Source organism: Marmota monax, unplaced genomic scaffold, assembly GCF_021218885.2.
Source record: "Marmota monax isolate L192 unplaced genomic scaffold, Marmota_monax_Labrador192_F-V1.1 WCK01_AAM20220418_F8-fsc00003, whole genome shotgun sequence".
NCBI classification, from domain to species: domain Eukaryota; kingdom Metazoa; phylum Chordata; class Mammalia; order Rodentia; family Sciuridae; genus Marmota; species Marmota monax.
This window is the reverse complement of record NW_026694084.1, coordinates 33928529-33948555: the sequence shown is the minus strand read 5'-3', so window position 1 is coordinate 33948555 and position 20027 is coordinate 33928529. Positions and strand designations below refer to the sequence as shown.

The 20027-nt window shown below is 35.0% G+C and overlaps 1 protein-coding gene across 17 annotated transcripts in view; it reads left to right on the top strand.

Annotated features, from left to right (window-relative positions):
* Positions 1-20027, top strand: part of Cyrib (CYFIP related Rac1 interactor B) — a 135657-nt gene that overhangs the window by 77396 nt on the left and 38234 nt on the right. For 7 of the 17 annotated variants that reach the window (XM_046464656.2, XM_058585734.1, XM_046464653.2 and 4 more), the window contains one exon: positions 13948-13986. The exons of 3 other annotated variants lie outside the window; for them this stretch is intronic. Coding sequence is in view for 1 of the 14 variants with exons in the window: in XM_058585727.1 (XP_058441710.1) it covers positions 7503-7544; positions 13948-13986; positions 14190-14208 (100 nt within the window). In the remaining 13 variants the exon portion in view is untranslated. Of the gene's footprint in view, positions 1-7465; positions 7545-13947; positions 13987-14189; positions 14209-20027 lie in introns of those variants that run through there. 7 more of the 17 variants (XM_058585731.1, XM_046464662.2, XM_046464660.1 and 4 more) reach the window with 4 other exon arrangements.

Below are 20027 nucleotides of genomic sequence, written 5' to 3'. Positions count from 1 at the left end.
TAATGATTAATAATGTTGAAGATCTTTTTTAGTATTCATGATTCATTAATCTTTGGTGAATTTCTATTAAAATCTTTTGCTTATATTTAAATTGAATTCTTACTATTCAGTTCTAAGAGCTCATTATAAGGCAGTCTGCACTTTGTGCATGTTGTTCTGTGGTCTTTAAAATTAGTTTTTGTCAAAATGTAAACTCTCCCTTATTATTACTTATAATGCTCAGGGAAATGGATGAAATAATAAAACTGGTATTTACTTAGTATAATTTAAGCATTGAGAATTTAGAGTCTTGCATCTTTATATAAAAGCTTATCACGAATAGTTGGACCAGTGCCTGCTTTCTTGTGCCCTATTGTATAACTTACAGTGTGGAGGGAGCATCATTTCTAGGCATTGGCCAAATTGTTGTTATTCTAAGTTTGGATCCACTTCTAACATTTTATTCATTGCTTTTTTTTTTTTTTTTTTTTTGGTACTGGGGATTGAACTCAGGGGCATGACCATTGAGCCACATCCCCTGCCATATTTTGTATTTTATTCAGAGACAGGATCTCATTGAATTGCTTAGCACCTTGCTGTTACCAAGGCTGCGATCCTCCTGCCTCAGCCTCCTGAGCTTCTGGGATTACAGGTGTGCACCACTGCACCTGGCTATCTGTTGCACTTTTAATGTCATGAAATACATCAAGTATATCAGAGTTCTTTTAAAATAAAGATCCCCGCTGCCCCGGCTGGTGTAAGTGCCTCTGGGACATCTTCATCCTCTTCATATAATCACTTCCCTCTTTTATGTAGATATATTTGCCTTCACAAAGTTCCTCTGGCTGCACATTTGATTTCCCTGATGACAGCAATGTCAACATTCTTGCAGCTTTTCTGTAACCCCATTTATGTTCTTCTAGAATTTCATTTTTAGTATTACCACTTTTATTTCTTTGCTACACTTTTCATCCTTGCTGGCAGGAAGCCCCCCCCCCCCCTTTGGTTTTGTATTTTTGTAAAATGTCACATCAGTTTTTTCTTGGGAGACAGCAACTACATCTCCTGTGGTTTGCTGAATAACAGGTATACAGTGACCGGTCATTGATAGGCTCTGAAAGAAGTGATGTTTGGCCACTGATCTATATGTAGAAGATTGGAGAAAATAATAAAATTGTAAAGCATTCTGTATTTTCAGTATCTTCATTGCTTATTAGATTTTATAAAGAAAGAACTAGGCATTTTAGAAAAATATATATGGGTATGGTATGGTCTATAATAATAATAACATCAACTTATAAAAGTATGTATGTGTCAGGGTCTTTTTTAATGCCAAAATACTTGTTTATTTAATCCTTTTAGTAACCCAGTTAGGTAGGTAGATATTGTTGTTATCCCCCATTCCATAATGAGCAAACAAAAGCAGAAGTTAACTTGTCTAAGACTGAGCCTGACAGTTTGGCTCCAGAATCCATGCTTTATTTATACTAGTGTTACTTAAAGTGAACTTTGCAAGCACTACTTCATAAACAGATCATTGGCAGTCTGCAAAGATTTGGAAAGTTTCAGATCATGTTGTATGGAGTTACTCTAGCTCTGACCTGTATTCAAAGTATATTCCTTTGGTCTTCATAAAAGGAATAGTGCATGAATGCACATACGTGTGTGTGTGTTTTGAATGTTTCTATCAGTAATTTCAATTAATTGAACAACTCCTTGCACTGATTATGATGGAAAAGAGGGCCTCTGTGCTAATTATAGCACCTTGAAGAAAAGGCAAAGTATTATCTCAAAAACTCAGCTATATTTAAACATCATTTAAAAAGTGGAGCAGATCCCTGAAAGTCATGTCATACTTAGGGTTCATTGTGCTTTGTATGTAGGCTTATAAGTTTAATGGCAGTAGAAACCATACTTGTTTCCTGTCACCATCAACACAATAATCAGATTAGAAATTTACTGAATCATTTTAACTTGAAACACTTGTTAAATGTGCCTCATCAGTTCATCTTGTTGATCACCGTATAGAATTATTCAAAGGGGGGAAAAGGCAAATATTAAGTCTCAGTGTTATGTTTTCCTTTGAATCCAACCTCTATTCTCAATCCTCAGCCTCAGATTGTGACCCAACCCCTCCTACTAGCCTTTGAATGCTTATTAATTTTGTGTTAATTTTTAAAAAAATAATTGTAAAATATGTGGGAAAAAAACATGTGCAGGTTATAAGACATTAAGAACTAGGAAGCTATTTTGTTCCTTTCCCATACAGTTGTTTCCCCCAGGGAGGGGGGGATGCGTTCTTAAATTTTGTCTTTATCATTCTTTTTCTTTTTGGGCAGGGGCTTGGGGGGAGGGTTGGAGAGACCCAGGGAATGAATCCAGAGGCACTTAATCTCTGAGCTACATCCCCAGTGCTTTTTATTTTGAGACAGGGTCTTGCTAAGTTGCTGAGGCTGACCTCGAACTTGCAATTCTCCTGCCTCAGCCTCCCAAGTTGCTGGGATTGTAGGTGTGCGCCACCAGGTCCAGCTGTTTATCACTCTTACAGCTTAAAAAAAATTATTTATTTCTCTAAATAATGTAAAATTCAGTTTTACTGTTTTTGAGCTTTATAAAAAAATATGTAGGTAGTCTTCTGAGACTTCATGAATTCATTGTTCCAAATCATAGCTCTTTTCATTGCTCTGAAAAGCCACAATTTGTTCATTGTCAGGGAACATTTTTACCCCTTCCCTAACAAATAAGGCCACAGTAAATAAAGCTACTTAGAACGTGCTTTGATGTTTCTTAGCACATTGATTTATGAGATTCTCTTGGTATGTACTTGAGCATAGAATTGTTAGATTATAGGGTATGAAGTGTTTTCAAATAATAAGAATGCCTAATGTTTTCTACAGTGATTATAGCGATTTATAATATCATACATTGGGTGACGAAGAAAATCATCTTACACATCTTCATGGCAACACTTGATATTGTCAGCTGCATTTTTACTTAACCTAATGGATGTAAAATGATATTTCATGTGGTGTTAGTTAAGCATCAAGGTTGAAGGTGTGTCGTTCCCCCCCCCCCATGTGTTTATTTGCCTTTGTGTGTATATGTCTCTGTGTGTTTGGAAATGCCTATTTATAGCTGGGTGCAGTGGCACACCCCTGCAATCCCAATGATTTGAGAGGTTGAGGCAGAAGGATCACAAATTTGAGGCCAGCTTCTTCTGAAGCTTAGTGATACCGTGTCTCAATAAAAAGGTTGGTGTGTCAAAAAAAAACAAGGCCAAATGTTTTCTCTGATAAGTGGATGCTGATCTGATCCATAATGGGGGAGAGGGGTTAGGGGGGTGGGGAGGAATTTTGGATTGAGCCAGAGGAGAAGGAAGGGAACGTGGAGGGGAGTGGGGAGCATGGGAGGAGAAGATGGTAGAATGATATGGATATTATTACCCCTTAGTATGAGTGTAATTGCTCAAATGGTGTAACTCTACATCATGTACAACCAGAGAAATAAAAAGCTATACTCCATTTGTAAAATAAATAAATACATACATTTAAAAAAAAAAGAGGACTGGGGTGTAGCTCAGTAGTAGAGTGCTCCTGATGACTGATCCATTTTAAAAAATTGATTTCATTGTCTTGTTCTACCAAATTTTGCAATTCTTCAGTATTTTAGATACTGATTCTTTTTTTGCGGGGTCGAGGGGACAGAATCCAGAGATTGAATCCAGGGGTGCTTACCACTGAGCCACATCCCAAGCCTGATACTAATTCTTTCTCTAATATATGTGCTGTGATATCGTCTTATAGCCCAGTGGTTTATATGTTTAGTTTCTTTAATGTCTTGATAAATATAAATTCTTGCTGTTATTTTGGTCAAATTTATCCATCTTTTCATTTGTGGCTAATTCTTCAAGTTTTTGCAGCCTTTAAGTTGAGCCCTTCTTCTTTTCCCCGAAATCAAAAAGAAGCATTCTGTATTTCCTTCTAGTAGTTTTGAGTTTTTCCTTATATATTTAAGTTTTTAATCTCATGGAAACTGAGATTAAACTGAGATTTTAGTCTCATGGAAGTCTTTGTACTTCCCTGTGTACAATGATTTAATCAATGCTCTACCAATGAGCTGCATTTAGCCCCCCACTTTTGTTTTTATTGTTTTGTGACATAGAGTCTCTCCAAGTTTCTCAGGCTGGCCTCAAATTTGGGATTTTCCTGCTTGAGCCTCTCAAATAGCTAGGATTACATGTGTGTACCACTACACCTAGCCCATGGGAAACTAATTTTTATGCATGATGTAGGATAGGTACTTTTTTCCTTTATGAAGAACAGCTACCCCAGCCCCATTTATGCAACAGTCTCCTCCTTTCCCCCATAGTCTGCAGTGTGATCCCTTAACATTTGCGTACTTTTTTTAGTCTGTATATGTTTATTGGACTGTGTATTCTGCTTCTAGACAGTGTGTTCTTTTCATTTGCCAGTGTGTATTTATCTAAATACTATTATATTGTAATTACTATGGTATTATTTTGAACCTTGATATCCAGTTTGGCAAGTTGTTCTACATGATTCCATAATCATTTTGACTATTCTTGAATTTTTGCTTTTCCATGTAAATTTTAGAATCTGCTTTTATTTCACAAAAAAATCCTTTTTGGGATTTTGATTGGAAATGCATTTATGTGAATTTGGGAGAATTTGGATTTATGAAAATTGTCATTTTTTGCCGAAGTCTGGCTGTAGCAAAATAACCGGGGGGTGACGAACAACTTGAGTAGATTGATACAGCAGGAGTGGGAGCCGTTTATTGTAGGACACCAGAGGTATTTATACATTCCACACAGCTTATCTTAATTAACATAAACTAGATACAGCAGTCAACCAATAAGGAATCTCCACACTTAATGGCTCGCTGGCGTTACTTCACAGACCACTCCCTCTGGCAAAATGCTAGGCGCTATCTTGACTTGTTTACAGACTCTAACAATTTTTACAGTATGGAGTTTCTAGTTGTGAATGTGGCATCTTTGTATTTACTTATGGCTTTCTATTAAGTTTTATAACTTTTCTATATAGGTATTGTACAACTTTTGTTAGATTTATTTCTTGTCACTATATTGCTTTTCATTACTGCAAATGATAACTTCGAGGACGGGATTTTTTTTTATTTTTATTTTTTACTTTTTACTTGAGATGAAACAACTGATATCTTTATCAATAATAATCAGATTTATGAATCATACAATTTCGGTGTTTTCTTTGTAAGCAACCATTTTGATAAAAGTAGAGGTTTTATTATTTCCTTACATTTTTTTAAGAATTAAAATTTTTTTTTAAACACTGTTTTTTAGTTGTGGGTAGACACAATCTAGCCCCCACCTTTTTTTAAAATTTATTTTTTTATGTGGTGCTGAGGATTTAACCCAGTGCCTCACATGTGCTAGGCAGGTGCTCTACCGCTGAGCTATAAGCCCAGCCCTCAAAAAATTTAACACCAAAAAAACAAGTAACCCAATCAATAAATGGACAAAGGAACTGAACAAGCAATTCAGAGAGAAATAAGAATGGTCAACAAATATATGAAAAAATGTTCAACGTCTTTAGCAATTAGAGAAATGCAAGGTAAAACTACACTGAGATTTCATCTCATTCCAGTTAGAAAGAGAGTTATCAAGAATACAAGTAACAATAAATGCTGGCAAGGATGTGGGGGGAAAGGGTTTACTCAGTCATTGCTGGCGGGACTGCAAATTGGTGCAACCACTATGGAAAGCAGTATGGAGATTTCGTTAAAATACTTGGAATGGAACCACCATTTGACCCAGTTATCCCACTCCTTGGGTTATACTTAATGGACTTTAAAAAAATCAGCATATTACAGCAACACAGCCACATCAATGTTTTTAGGAGCTCAATTTACAATAACCAAGCTAGGTGCCCTTCAACAGGTAAAGGAATAAAGAAAATGTTGTATATATACATAATGGAATATTACTCAGTCATAAAGAAGAATGAAATTATGGCATTTGATGGATAGAACTAGAGAATATGATGCTAAGTGAAATAAGCCAGTCCCAAAAAATCAAATGCTAATGTTCTCTTTGGTATGTGGCTGCTAACCCACAACAAGGGAGGGTAGGGACGGGAAGAACGGAATTTCATTGGATTAGACAAAGGGGAATCAAGGGAAGGGAGTGGGGAGGAGAACAGGAAAGACAGTAGAGTTAATTGGACATAACTTTCCTATGTTCATATATGAATACATGACAGGTGTAACTCCACATCATGTACAACCACAAGAATGGGATCTTAATTAGAATAAGTTATACTCCATGGATATATGTCAAAATATACTTTATTGTCTTGTGTATCTAAAAAGAACAAATACAAAACAATTAAAATTTTTAAGCCTTTAGTTTCTTCCTTTCAATTTTTAACTCTGGCTGGGAACTGCAATTCAGTGTTCAATACAAATAAAGATAGTGGATGACATTCTTTTCTCACTTCAGATTTTAAAGAAAAAGTTTTTAGATTCTTTCCATTAAGAATCATGTTTATCATAAGCTTTTTGGTAAAGGTGGTTAACCTTTTATTATTTCTATTCTTATTTTACAAAGTGTTTTTTATAATCACATGTGAGTATAGCTTTCATGAACATTTTCTGCATCTTTTGAGGGAATCTGGTTGCTTTCTTTTAATCTCTTACTGATGTGAAAACAATTTTTAGATATTCTGAACCAACCTTGCATTTCCAAATAAGTCAGATTGTATCTTATTTTAAAACAGCTTTTTAATTTGGACAGTAAATTAAAACTTGACATAATTTTGGATATCTGTATTTTTAGCAGGATGTATAAATTCAAAGATGTATTTATTTGCTCTATTCTAAAATTGACCCTGGGAGAAATGTTGTTTTCATTATATGTAAAATTGTAAAGTTCTCTTTTTCATTTGTCTTTACCTGCCTTTTGTTCCAGTCCTTTAAAATTAAATCAAGTATGCAGATTTCAGAAGGAATTGTGAGCATACAGAGTAGATAAATGGACAGTGCCCAAAACACTATTTGTATCTTAATTATTTGAATTTGTAATTTTATAGCATTTGAAATTTGTTTTACAGAACATATCTTAAATTTGTGGAATCTTTAGTTCAACCTGATAGCATACAGCATCTGCTGTCAGAATGCATTTTGCAGTCTTTGCATTTATTGCTGTACATTGCAAAACATACCTAAGTTGAAGTATCAAAAAAAAAAATGCCTATTGTAGAATGTTTAGTAGTCAGGGCAAGGTGTTGACAGCAACCAGGAGATCCAGAGTAAGAAAGTTCTAAGTTATGTTCCCAAGGCCAGGTGATCATCTTAAACAAGCCCTTGCCTCGTTTCTCAGTTCTGCTCTCTGTTATTAATGTTAGTAGTAGTAGTACTGGGGATTGAACGTAAGGGCACTTTACCACTGAGCTACATCCCTAGTTCTTTTTATTTTTTTTATTTTGAGAGGGTCTCACCATGTTGCTGAGGCTGGCCTCGAACTTATGATCATCCTGTCTCAGCATCCTGAGTCACTGGAATTGCAGGTGTGTACCACTGTGCCTGGCCATAAGTTATTTTAAAAGGAATCATTTTAAATTTTAAAATAAAAGTTAGGGAGAAAGTAGTATTTGAGTTATAGAATTCACATTTACAGAAAGGAATATTATTATGTATTAAACAGAGTTGTTTCTTGAACAAAAGAAATCTTTCTCTTCTCTCCTGAATTTCTCATTTCCCTTGCCTACTTCCTAATCATGACCTTGGGCAAGATACTTAATCAACCCTTTGAAACCTCTGATTTATCATGAGTGAAAAGGGGCTAATAATTTTATCTTACTAGGTTTTTAGGCTTTAATGAAATAAGTAATGCAGAGTGCTGAGCAGTGTCTCAAACAGTGGGTACTTTTGAAAAGGCAACTAAGTAGAAAAGGATAATTATACTCAGTATTAGAGATTTATATTGAATGTCTGATCTACAAAATTCACACATGACTATGTGAGGCCTTAATAGAAAAATGGGAAAGGACTAGTTTATACAAATATAGGGGGAAGTGTCTACCACATTAGTAGTTAAAAGTCAGTGTGAGCTGAATGTGGTTGGCACATGCCTGTAATCCCAGCAACTTCGGAGGCTGAGACAGGAGGTTCAAACCCAGCCTCAGCAAAATTAAGGCACGAAGCAACTCAGTGAGACCCTGTCTCTAAATTTTTAAAAATATGAAATAGGGCTGGGGATATAACTCAGTGGTTGAGTGTTGAGTGCCCCCGAGTTCAATCCCCGGTACCAAAACAAACAACAACAACAACAAAAATAACCCAAAACAGTATGAAAGAAGGGAATGTGTGTGTGTATGTGGGGGGACTGTGTGTGTGCACACACCTACAGGCACACTTTTTTAAACAGTGAAGCTGATGTCAAGGATGATGTGAGATTGACCTTTGTCAGGTTCAGATGACATTATAAACTGGAATGTATCTGTGGATAGTAGTTAAGGATTAGGTATCAAGACATTGATGTATTCTAAACATTTTTAAGTTATTTTAACAAAGATTTATGTGGGTCATAGAGAGGATAATTATGCAGAGTGTTCATGTGGTCTTCTGCACAGGGGTGCCACATCTGTGTATGTCAAGTGCAATGTAGACATATCACTTCTGAGATTAGGGCTATGTGTGGAGATTCTTGGCCTTCTGGGCCTGGTTCTAGCAGCTGCCTGGTGCATAAATGCATACTGTACACATGGCTTGTCAGGACTCAGGAGAGCTTTGTGCGTATACTCTGACCACACGGATATATATATAGACTTGAGCTCTGGGCACCCCCTGGAGAAAAAAATCAGAGACCCGATCAGGTCTCTGATTTTTTTCTCCTCCTCTGACACCCCCAAAACCTACCCTGACACACACCTCTTGCTCTCTATTCTGATAGATTCAATATGGATGTGGTAGTTCCATCTGAGAAAGTTGGGGCAAGACTGCCTGGCACTGACTTAGGTATTTTGGTGCCTAGATGTTGAAGGATGTTTGTAAGTAGACATTACTCATGGGTACAGGGACACGTATTATATATTGCCTGGGTTATTGCTTATTAATAGGTTCTTTTTTTAAATATTTATTTTTAGTTATAGGTGGACACAATATCTTTATTTTATTTTTATGTGGTGCTGATGATCGAACCCAGAGCCCCACAGGTGCTAGGTGAGCGAGCACTCTACTGCTGAGCCACAACCCTAGCCCTTTTTTTTTTTTAGTTGTAATTGTAGTTGGACTCAATACCTTTTATTTATTTTTAAGTGGTGCTGAGGCTCAAATCCAGTGCCTTGCACGTGCTAGGCAAGCGCTCTACTGCTGAACCACAACCCCAGCCCATGATATTCAGTTCTTTTCATAAGTGCACAGTACTTGCATCTGACCTATATACATCGTCCCATATACTTTAATCTGTAAGTTGCATATGATACCTAAAACAATGTAAATGCTAAGTAAATAGTTGTTATACCATATTGTTGGGGAATAATGACAAAAAAAAACATTCTGCACATATTCAGTACAGATGCATTTTTTTTTTTTTTTGGTCACCCCTAAATATTTTTGATCTAAGGTTGGTTGACTCCACGGTTGGTTGACTCCACAGCTGGTTAATTCTGTGTATGTGGAACCTTGCAAATATGTAGGGGGCTGACTGCATATTATACATACATTGATATTTGTACCTATATAGAAATTATAGTTTTGGTTATAGCAAGGAGGGTACCTCTTAATGTTAACTTTGTTCCTTATTTTGACAAAACCATATGGTGGCAGTAAGCGTGGTGTAGAATGACAAAGAAGCCTGAGATTTTTATTCAGACATTTGAACTCTCATACATCTTAGGCATAGTTATTCTGAGAAGTATACCACTTTAGATATAGTATAGAACTAGAGAAACATGTATATCTTACTATAATTTTAATATTAAGAAGTGGTGACCGTGTTTAATATAACTAACATTTCCCTTAATATTCACACACTCTAGATTATATTTGCTATCTTACAAATAAAGGAAACTGATGCCCAGATAATTTAAATACGTGAAAGTCTTCATTTTACAAACAATAAACAGATACTTAAGGAACTTAATAGTTGAAAAAATAAGTCATGACTCTACCCTGGTCTTCTTCCAAAACCAGTGTTCTAGTTTGCTGTATTGTTTTTATATATATATATTTATTTATTTACTATTTTGCCTTCCTAAATTGTAATAATCTTTCTTCTTGATTATATACATTCATGCAAACTCTCAAGACATTTGGATATCCTTTATTTTTAGTTTTTATAAGAGTAACTGTCTTTCCACTTAAAATTTCTCATGCTTCAAATTTTAGTATTTCACTCTTCCAGAGAAAGTAAAATACTGTCTTATATTTTTTAAGATTTAGTTTTGAGAAGTTAAACTCTAATCCATTCCCAAATATAGACCAAGAAGAGTCTCTCAGTTTTCCATGGTTTATTTTAATGACACTTAAGAAATAAATTTTTCATTCTTCATTGCCCTGTGATGATACATTTCTTACCTAGAATACTTTTGAACTTTTTGTCATCTTTTCACTCTCGTTCAAATTTCTATTCATCCTTCAGAGCCCATTTCAGACACCAGCACTTCAGAAAATCTTTCCTAATACCTACTTTCTATGTTCTACTCTTAACTGGAAATACTAATTGCCACAGTAAGTCAGTCTAGGCACTTCTTAAGAACATATTGCTTTTCATCAGGGTATCTCCTGGGTTATCTGTGTTGGTATTAGGTATACAGTAAATTTTGATAAACATTTGTTTTCTTTTTATGTACATTTGGACCTTTTCTGATTTCATATATTAAAAATTGCCTTAGCATATTTCTATCAAAGATGGCCACAGCTAACCCTATATGCATTTAACTTTGCAACTTTCTCCAAATGATTGTGTATACCAGTTTCACACTTTTTTTTTTCTTTTTTTGTTAATGAGGACCAGTCCTTCTCATCTATTCTGCTTTTTAGAAAAATTTTGGCCAAATGAATATTGAATACCTTTTTAAAAGTTCTTAAATTAAAACACGCATATATTTGTTAGAAGTAAATAATGTTCTCTATGTATGTGTGTGGCGTTGCTAGGCAAGTACTGTACCACTGAGTTATGTCTCCAGCCAATAATGCACTTTTATAATTTTATTGTTTGATGAGGAAACATGGTCAGTAGGCCTGTTAATTCAAGTGTTATTTTCCATTACTAAGGTGGTTTTTAAGATTGTTTTGTGAGGTTGGTGTGATCTTGAGTTCAAGGCCAGCCCGGTCAACACAGTGAGACCCTGTCCCACAAAACAAAATAAAAATGATTGTTTTCTGTATGTCAAGGGGACCTTAAACAATTGAATTTCATTCAATTGTATCATATACCCAAATGGAGTACAGCCTAGGTTGCACAAACCAGTTAGTTTTATGTAACATCACTTGCTAGCAATCAGCAGAGGTAACTCAGAGCTCTAAATTTGTAGCTCTATGCCTTATCTTTTGCTGGAGGCAAAGAAATTTTAACATGTAAAAAACCTTTAGACTTGTCTGGGATTGTGGCTTAGCAGTAGAGCACTCACCTAGCACGGGTCGGGACCTGGGTTCGATCCTCATCACCACATAAAAATAAAAGGCACTGTGTTGTGTCCATCTACACCTAAAGAATAAATATAAAAAAACCCCTCTAGACTTGTAGTCGGATGGTGCTAAGATTCATCCAATTTGTAATCACATTGATGGAAGAGAAGCTTTTGAGAAAAGCCACAGTGGTAAGGCTTTGAACATAAATAGCTTCCACTCATACTGTAACTGATAGACATGAATTAATATATAATAAACTGTAGACAAAATGAAATTTAGAGCAGAAGTTTCAGATGGATGGTTCATTCATAGACTGTTTTATTTGACCTGTTTCTTAAACTTATTTCATTAGTTGGCTATGTCTAAAATCTAAAATGAATGTCTAGCACTGGATCCCCTGCATTTTCGGCATGGGATAATAATAGCAATGACACTGTGCCAATATGTGTGCATGAAACACACAAATATTGATTGCCTTAGTTAGCATTTCTATCAAAGATGGCCCCAGCCAACCCTATGTGCATTTAACTTTGCAACTTACGTCCTAGAGCCTCTTGAACACAGAAGTAGTAGATCTTAACGCTGCTCATCCAGCTGAATCTTCAGCTTTGAGTTAATCAGAGATAATAGGTGGGAGGATTTTAGTGAGAGAGTAGGTGGAATATTGAGTGTACAAAAGAGAGTAGTGGTAGAGGGCACCAAAGTTTTCAACCTAAGCAACGGAAAGGAAAATGTTATCACTTGAGAGAGGGGAGGTTATCTGTAGATCAGATTTTAGGAGGGAAGTTGAGAAATTCAGTCTTGGACATGTTAAGTTTGAACATCTCATTAGAGATGCCGAATAGACAGTGGCTGTGTGAGTGTGAAGTAGGAGAGAACTGTCTAGACTTCACATGAAGTGCCTCCTGGCAGAAGCCATTTCCTTCTCCCCCAGAATCAGAATGTTTTAATCTAGAGGAGCCTAAATTTTGCCAATTCTACTTCCATCTGTTGTTGTTTCTTAAAAACTATAAGAGCATCACCAACAGTTCAGCTTTTGTTGTTGTTTGTTTGTTTGTTTTGTGGTGCTGGGTATTGAACCCAGGGCATTGAACATGCAGGGCAAGCACCCTACCAACTGAGCTATATCCCCCACCCAGCTCAGCTTTTAGAAGACTAATAAGATCATTTACCATCTTAGAAGATAGTGTCCCCTCAAGATGTTACCTAACATGAAAAATGTGTGTTTTGAGTTATAAAATACACAATTAGGAAAAGGTGGCTAGTTACATTATTTAGATGTTTCTCTCTCTCTCTCTCTCTCTCTCTCTATATATATATATATATATATATATGTATGTATATATATATAAATATATATATGTATATACATATATATATAAAATAAGCTAGTTTGTTATGGTGGCTAGACTTGCTCTTGGTTGCAAAGGTATTTAAAACAAAAACAAAAAAACCCTTATTGTAAAGATTTCATTTTGCCTAAAATAATTTTAGGCTTTGAGGTGGTAAAATCAATCCTAGAGAGGAATTTGGGATTTACTTGAAGTTTTGCCAAATATGCCTCTGGTAAATAAATATATCATAGATGATTTTCATGGAGTAAGGATTTATTACCTGTGATAAAACTGGTTTCTAATACATCAACACTAATATGAATTTAACCTGTGCCAAGAATGTATAAACATGACTTTTCTGATAATTTTAGGCCCATTTTCAAGAATAAAAGGGAATTACTAGTTCTTATATTATCCCTTATTTCATAAATTGAGAATTATGTCTTTTTCTTGGTACACCTATTGGTCTTTGTGCATCGTGCAAGGATGGCATCTAGGTTGTCTTGTCATTTGTTTGTGTTTTTCCAAGACTTAACATGGTACCTTTCTCTCTCTCTCTCTCTCTCTCTTTCTCTGTCTCTCTCTCTCTCTCTCTTTTTTTTTTTTTTTTTTTTTTTTGCAGCACTGAGGGATCAAACCCAGGGCCTCACACATGCCAGGCCAGTGTTCTACCACTGAGCTGCATTCCCAACCTTTTTAAATTTTGCTTTGAGGCAGAGGATCTTGATAAGTTTCCCAGGTTAGCCTTGAACTTGTGATCCTCCTGCCTCAGCCTCCCGAGTAGCTAGGATTATAGGTGGTACCAGAACACGTGGGAACATTTTACTCTTAGTAGGTCATCTGTGAACAGTGGCTGAGTTACTCTAAGGAAATAAATATGTATGTATAGAACATGCATATTATAGCATTCATGAGCTATATTTCTAACATTTGCTATATAACTCATTTAAAAGTATAATAATGTTTTAGACTTTCTTCCTTTTTTTTTTCTTTCTTTAAACAGAAAGAAGGACAACAACAGAATCACCAGCACTGGCTGAAGGTAAATATGTCTTTGGGTGAAATGATTATCCAGATATAAATGTAAAATTATGACTTAAGTAAAAACCTACATTGATTAGATAAAATTTAAGGAAAATGTATATTCAAATACTAAAATTGTCATTAAGAAATACTCTGTTATTTCTGACTTAAAAAAGGAAGTAGTGGGGGAAATTAAATTAATTTGAACTCTTTTCCTTACAGCTCTCTTTCAATAGGAGAGGTATGTGTTTTCTTTGAATTCCCTTGTAAGTCATTTTAGCTATCACCTCAATAGTTCATCAATAAAGGTTAAGCTCTAGTTTTCATACTTTTACAAATGTGTGTATTTAAATTCCCCAACCCCATTGGAAACTAGAAATGAAGACACTTTTACACATCATTTTAAAGAATTCTATTATTGGTTTTGGTCCTTATAAGTAAAGGTTACTAAACAGTGTATGTAGTTACTATTAAAGCTTCCTGAGTACCTAAATACTTACAATCCTGCACTTATTGTTCTGCTCCAATTATTTTTCTTAAAACATGTTAATAGGTATTCAAAAATGTATATATTTTTTAATAGCTGTACTTTTTGTTCTTCAGGTAAAAACAATCAGTTTAAAAATGTCTTCCTGTGTTCTTCTAGTCAGAAATGGGATATATATTTATAGGGATATATATATTTTAAAATCAGCCTGTCGTTTTGTTAGAGCTGATAGGATAGTTAATTATGATGGTCCTTGAAAGTTGTCACTGCTTTACCTACTCTGTGTGCCACAGCACTTAACCAGTTTTGGTGCCAAGGAGCTCTTTGGTGAGGACCTAGTCTGGAGAATCCTGTGAATTCTGCCCAAGAATGATGATTCACGATTATATGAAATAAAATACATAGGATTAAAAAGGAAACCAATTAGCTTAAAGCACCATTAACACATATTCAAAATATAAATTTGTGGTTGATAATGTATGTTTGTTACATTAGAGTATAAGCTTTAGGAAGGATTTTGCTACTCACTGTAATTTTAAATCGTGATGAGCCTGCAATATTTGTAATATAATATGAAAATACCTATAATTTCCATTAAATGACAAGTGCATAGATACTTAAAATATTACTGTGGTTTGTTGACCATAACTTGATGAAGGAACTGCTAGTTTTCATAGAGGTTAATAAAAAGCTTTTCATTCAGATTTACATCATTTTATTATTACTGTGACCCCCTGATTAAAAGCCCCAGACTGAGAACCTTTGTTAGTGAAAAGTCAGCTTGACTTTACTTGAGTAAGTGTAGTTATTTTTGTCGTATATAACTATCTTAAAGAAGTAGTTACACATCTATTCCTTAAAAATATCCTAATTGGCCAGGCATGATAGTGCACATCTGAAATCCCAGCTACTTGGGAGGCTGAGGTAGGAGGATCACAAGTTTGAGGCCAACCTGGATAACTGTCTCAAAAAAATTTGTAAGAGGCCTGGGTGTATAGCTCAGTGATAGAATGTTTGCCTAACATATGTAAGGTTCTAGGTTCAATTCTAGTCCCCTTGCCCCCCCCCCCCCCAAATCCTATGGTGTAGTGTAGAAGTTTGTGAAATAGCTTTGGAAGTGCTCTGCGTGCTTTTCAATAATAAGAAAAACAATATATATATATTCATATATATATATATATGAAAAGGGAATAATAAGTAGGGATTAAGCCTTAGAGAATACCTGCCTTCAAATATTCTGGTACAAGGAACATGAAGTAATAAACAAGTTTGTGTATTGTGTGTACACGTATATGCATATGTATATATGTGTGTGTTTATCAATGTGAAATGCTAAAAGTTTTTGACAAGAGAATTTCCATTGGAAGTCTGCAGACAGTAAGTGCTCTGATGCTTCTGGTCTGGAAGCACATAGAAAGGTAACATCTTGCAGAAAGTACCCAGATGTTTTGCAGTTCCTTCAGTGGTATGAAACTATTAGAGTGATAATGCATCTAGAAAGAGCCTAGGATGGTGTCACTAAATTCCAGTGCTTGTCTAACACCTGGTAGCTGATTGCTGTAAATTTAGGGAATGGCAGGTCTATTGAAATTTGGTTGATAGCAAAAACAGCATTCACTTTGGTTTTGGAAAGGACATGATAAGGTATTTAAATCAATGTGATTTGGCTTGATGCCATATTTTAAAGATGTTTTCAAAAACTGCTCTGCCAGGGTTTTTAAATTAAGCCCCACTATTTCACTCATCATCTGCTTTTGTCTAAGTCACCAGATTTCACTTCAGGAGTTGGGGGTACATGATTTATTTTGTGCTCCTGTTTTCTGGCCTTTACCATACCTTCACTTCCTTTTCTCTTCCTCTTTCTTCCTCAGCAACTTTGAACAAATGGTAAAAACATTGAGGGTAGTTTAGTGATTTGAGTTGGGCATGGTGGTGCATTCCTATAATCTTAGCTACATGGGGGAGGAGGCAGGAGGATTCCAAATTCAGGGTGGGCCTTGGCAACTTAGCAAGATCCTACTTCAAAATAGAAAACAAAAAGGGCTAAGAATGTAGTTCAGTTATACAGTGTCCCAGGGTTCAACCTCCAGTACTGAGGAGAGAAAATTAGTTTATTGATTTGAACTTGAATGTATATAAATAATTCTTGTTTGAAAAATATATGAAAATGTAAAAGCTGTAGTAATTAGATATTGTATTTAGTTAAAAAGTTTGACACACACATATTGTTTTTTATCTTCATTATTTGAATTCATTTAAAATTATCCCCAGCACCATAAAACAAGTAGAATAAAGTGATATTAGTGTATTCCATTCTTATTGCTAAGAAAATAACTTTTTGTAGAACAGCTCTTTTGCTTTTTGTTAATTTAAAATGAAGTTTTATTATTTAGTCAATGTTACCAGACCTTGTCATTTCAATAACTATGGAATATTCTTTTTGAATTTACTCAGGAATTTTGTCTCATCTTCAGTTGAAATAAAATAATATTTTTTAAAAGAATATAAAGAAAATTCATACATTCGGCTGTAATTAGTACCTCCTTGGCAAGATGGGAAGGTAATTCAGTGGTAAAGAATATGGTGGGAAAATATTGTTGTCTAGGTACACTTTAATATCTTAGCAATAAACATTTGCCTGGTTACCTTGTTCTTGATTTTCTTAACCTTTGTGGAACTTGAATTATTTCTTAGTAGGTAACACAGTCTATATCCTTACTCCTTAATTTATAAAGCTGCATTTGTTTCATTTGTTTTAAAGTCACTCCTTTTATAGGATGTTTTTAATTTAGGTATTCTCTTTTTAAAAGAATAAACTTTTTTGCTTGATTTGTTAATTTATTCATTCAGTAAAATCTTCATCAAGACTGGCTGTGTGACAGAATGTCCGCTAGAGGCCAAAGTTTCAAAGATGAAAAAGATGTAGACTTTTTTAAAGATTTAGAAGAACTTTTCTAGAAAACTTATCAAGGAACTGTTACTCTACTACTCACAAACTGTTCCAAAGAATATAAAAAGCATATACATATATGCTTTGATAGCCGAACCAGAGGGAAAAATTATAGGTCAGTCTCAGTTGTGAAATAATCCACAATGAAATATTGGCAAACCAAATCTAGAAATATATATTTTTTAAATGACCAAATAGGTCCCAGGATTACAAGGATGGTTCAGTAATCAAAAATGAGTTCATGTAATTTACCATATTAATAGATTAAATGATAGAATGGGTAGTGTTAAAAGATGGCAGTTCTGTCTCAGAATGATATGCATATTTAATGCTAATCAAATAAAAATCCCACCAGGATTTTTTATAGAAGTTGACAGTCACATGGATGATAAAAAGTCAAGAATAGCCAAGGCAGTTTTAAAGAATTAGTACTTTAATAAGCACAGACCACCAAGAAAAGAAGAAGAATTAGACTATATCACATGTAAACAATGATGTGAGACTAGGGGAAGGAAGCATTTGCCTTGTGCATAAGCATCAAAAGATATGTAGGAAAGAAAAGGGTGGTAAATCAGTCAGAGTTGAGTTCAGAAAACAGAACCACTCTGGGAATGTCAAAAGAATTTAACATAGAAGATTGGTTACAAAAGTATTTAAAAGACTGGAAGAGTCAAAGGGAGAGAAGTACTATGCTGGAATCCATAGGTTGTTCTTGCCTCTGATTAGGGAATTGGATATTGGTATCACCCTATTCACATTGCTTTAGCAACTGCCAGCCTATTCTGACCAGAAACTTGTCAGATTGAGACAGCCTAACAGGAACTCAGCTGGCAAGGATGTCTGGAAAATGTTTATGGATTGTGAGTCCCAGTTATACAGAGTAGCGGCAGTATAGTGCCAGTATAGCACCAGTTCTCAGGCATAGCAATACAGAAAGGTAGACATGGGGCTGAGAGATAGTAGGAAAACAGTTGGCAAAGGGAATAAATATGCAATTTACAGATGGCCTGTATACATATAAATAAGAATGTGCACAGTTTTAAAGGTAATGAAGCAAATGTAGATTAAAACAGTGAGATATTTCAGAGTCTGTAAATTAAAGCTTGAGGCTTTATGCATGGGAAAGAGGAAGTATTTTACCAGTGGAACAATGAATTTATAGAAGTAGTTTGAAGAGCAGTATAGCCCCACCCAGTAAATTTGCAGCTACCTTTTCATTTTATAAAGACTCTTGTATGTGGGGCACAAGTGTATGTGGCAGGTGTATGGATGTATTAGACATAATTTGTTAAGAGTAAAAGTGGAAATAACCTCACTATCAGTAGGGAGAATGAACAAATGATTTTTTTTTGAATAATGGAATTGTAAATAATGGCTAAAATGAACAAACATGATAATTCTCAAAAAAATCATTGAGAAAATCCAGTTTTTAGAAAATTAAATACAGTGTTTCATTTATGCAAATTGAAAGCCAGACCAATATGGTGTTATTTAAAAAATACACATAACTTTGTTCTAAAAAATCTTAAAATGTTGGAAGCACACTTTTAAGATACTGATTTCCTTAAGATAGCGAGAAAAGTTAGTTGGGAGATATTAGGAGACTAATTGCACAGAAAAATGGAGAGGTCATTTGAAGCATAGCCAGTTCACTCCCTGTATCCACAGAATCACTATCTGGATTCAACCAATTATGATAGAAAATATTCAGAAAAAAAAATCACATCAATACTGAACATGAACTGACTTTTCTTTTTCTTTGTGGTTCAATAAAAATACAGCAATAGCTATTTACATAGTATTTGCATAAATATTCTAGAGATGATTTAATATAAAAGGTTGCATGTGAATAATGATGTAATTTGAGCATCTATAGATTTCAGGGGATGACTGCATGGCAAAAATGTTATTGCTTTATCTGGATGATAGAGTATATGAATATTACTATTTTTTGTCCCATATTTGATTCTTTTATGTTTGAATTAATGCTTAATTTAAGATATGGTAAATAAGAAAGAATTAAGAATCAGCCACTCTAGGAAACCTTTACTGATTTTAGCGAGGCTGAATTAGGTTATTCCAGAGAAATGTGTTCATAGTGTCCTTTGCTCATTTTACTATGGACAGATGTCACACCATCTTATCTGGTCCTTTCCATTTGTCTCTGAATTCCTCAGTGTCGAATATTCAGCATCTATCACTGTGATTGGCAGACAGGTGATAAGTAAAAGTTGAATGATTTAAAACAACCACTGACACTGCCAAGTGCTGTAAACACTAGATATAAAAATGTTTGAGGTTTTGTATAATGGTGAATTTATGAAAATAGATCATTCAGGGGCTGGGGTTGTGGCTCAGTGGTAGAGCGCTCACCTAGCATGTATGAAGCTCTGGGTTTGATGCTTAGCACCACATAAAAATAAATAAGTAAAATAAAGGTATTGTGTCCAGCTACAACTAAAAAATTAATATTAAAAAAAATAGATCAGGGCTGAGATTGTGGCTCAGAGGGAGAGTGCTCCCTAGCACGGGCGCAACCCTGGTTCAATTCTCAGCACCACATAAAAATAAGGCATTGTGTTATGTCCATCTACAAAAAAAGATTCTCTCCCTCCCTCTCCCC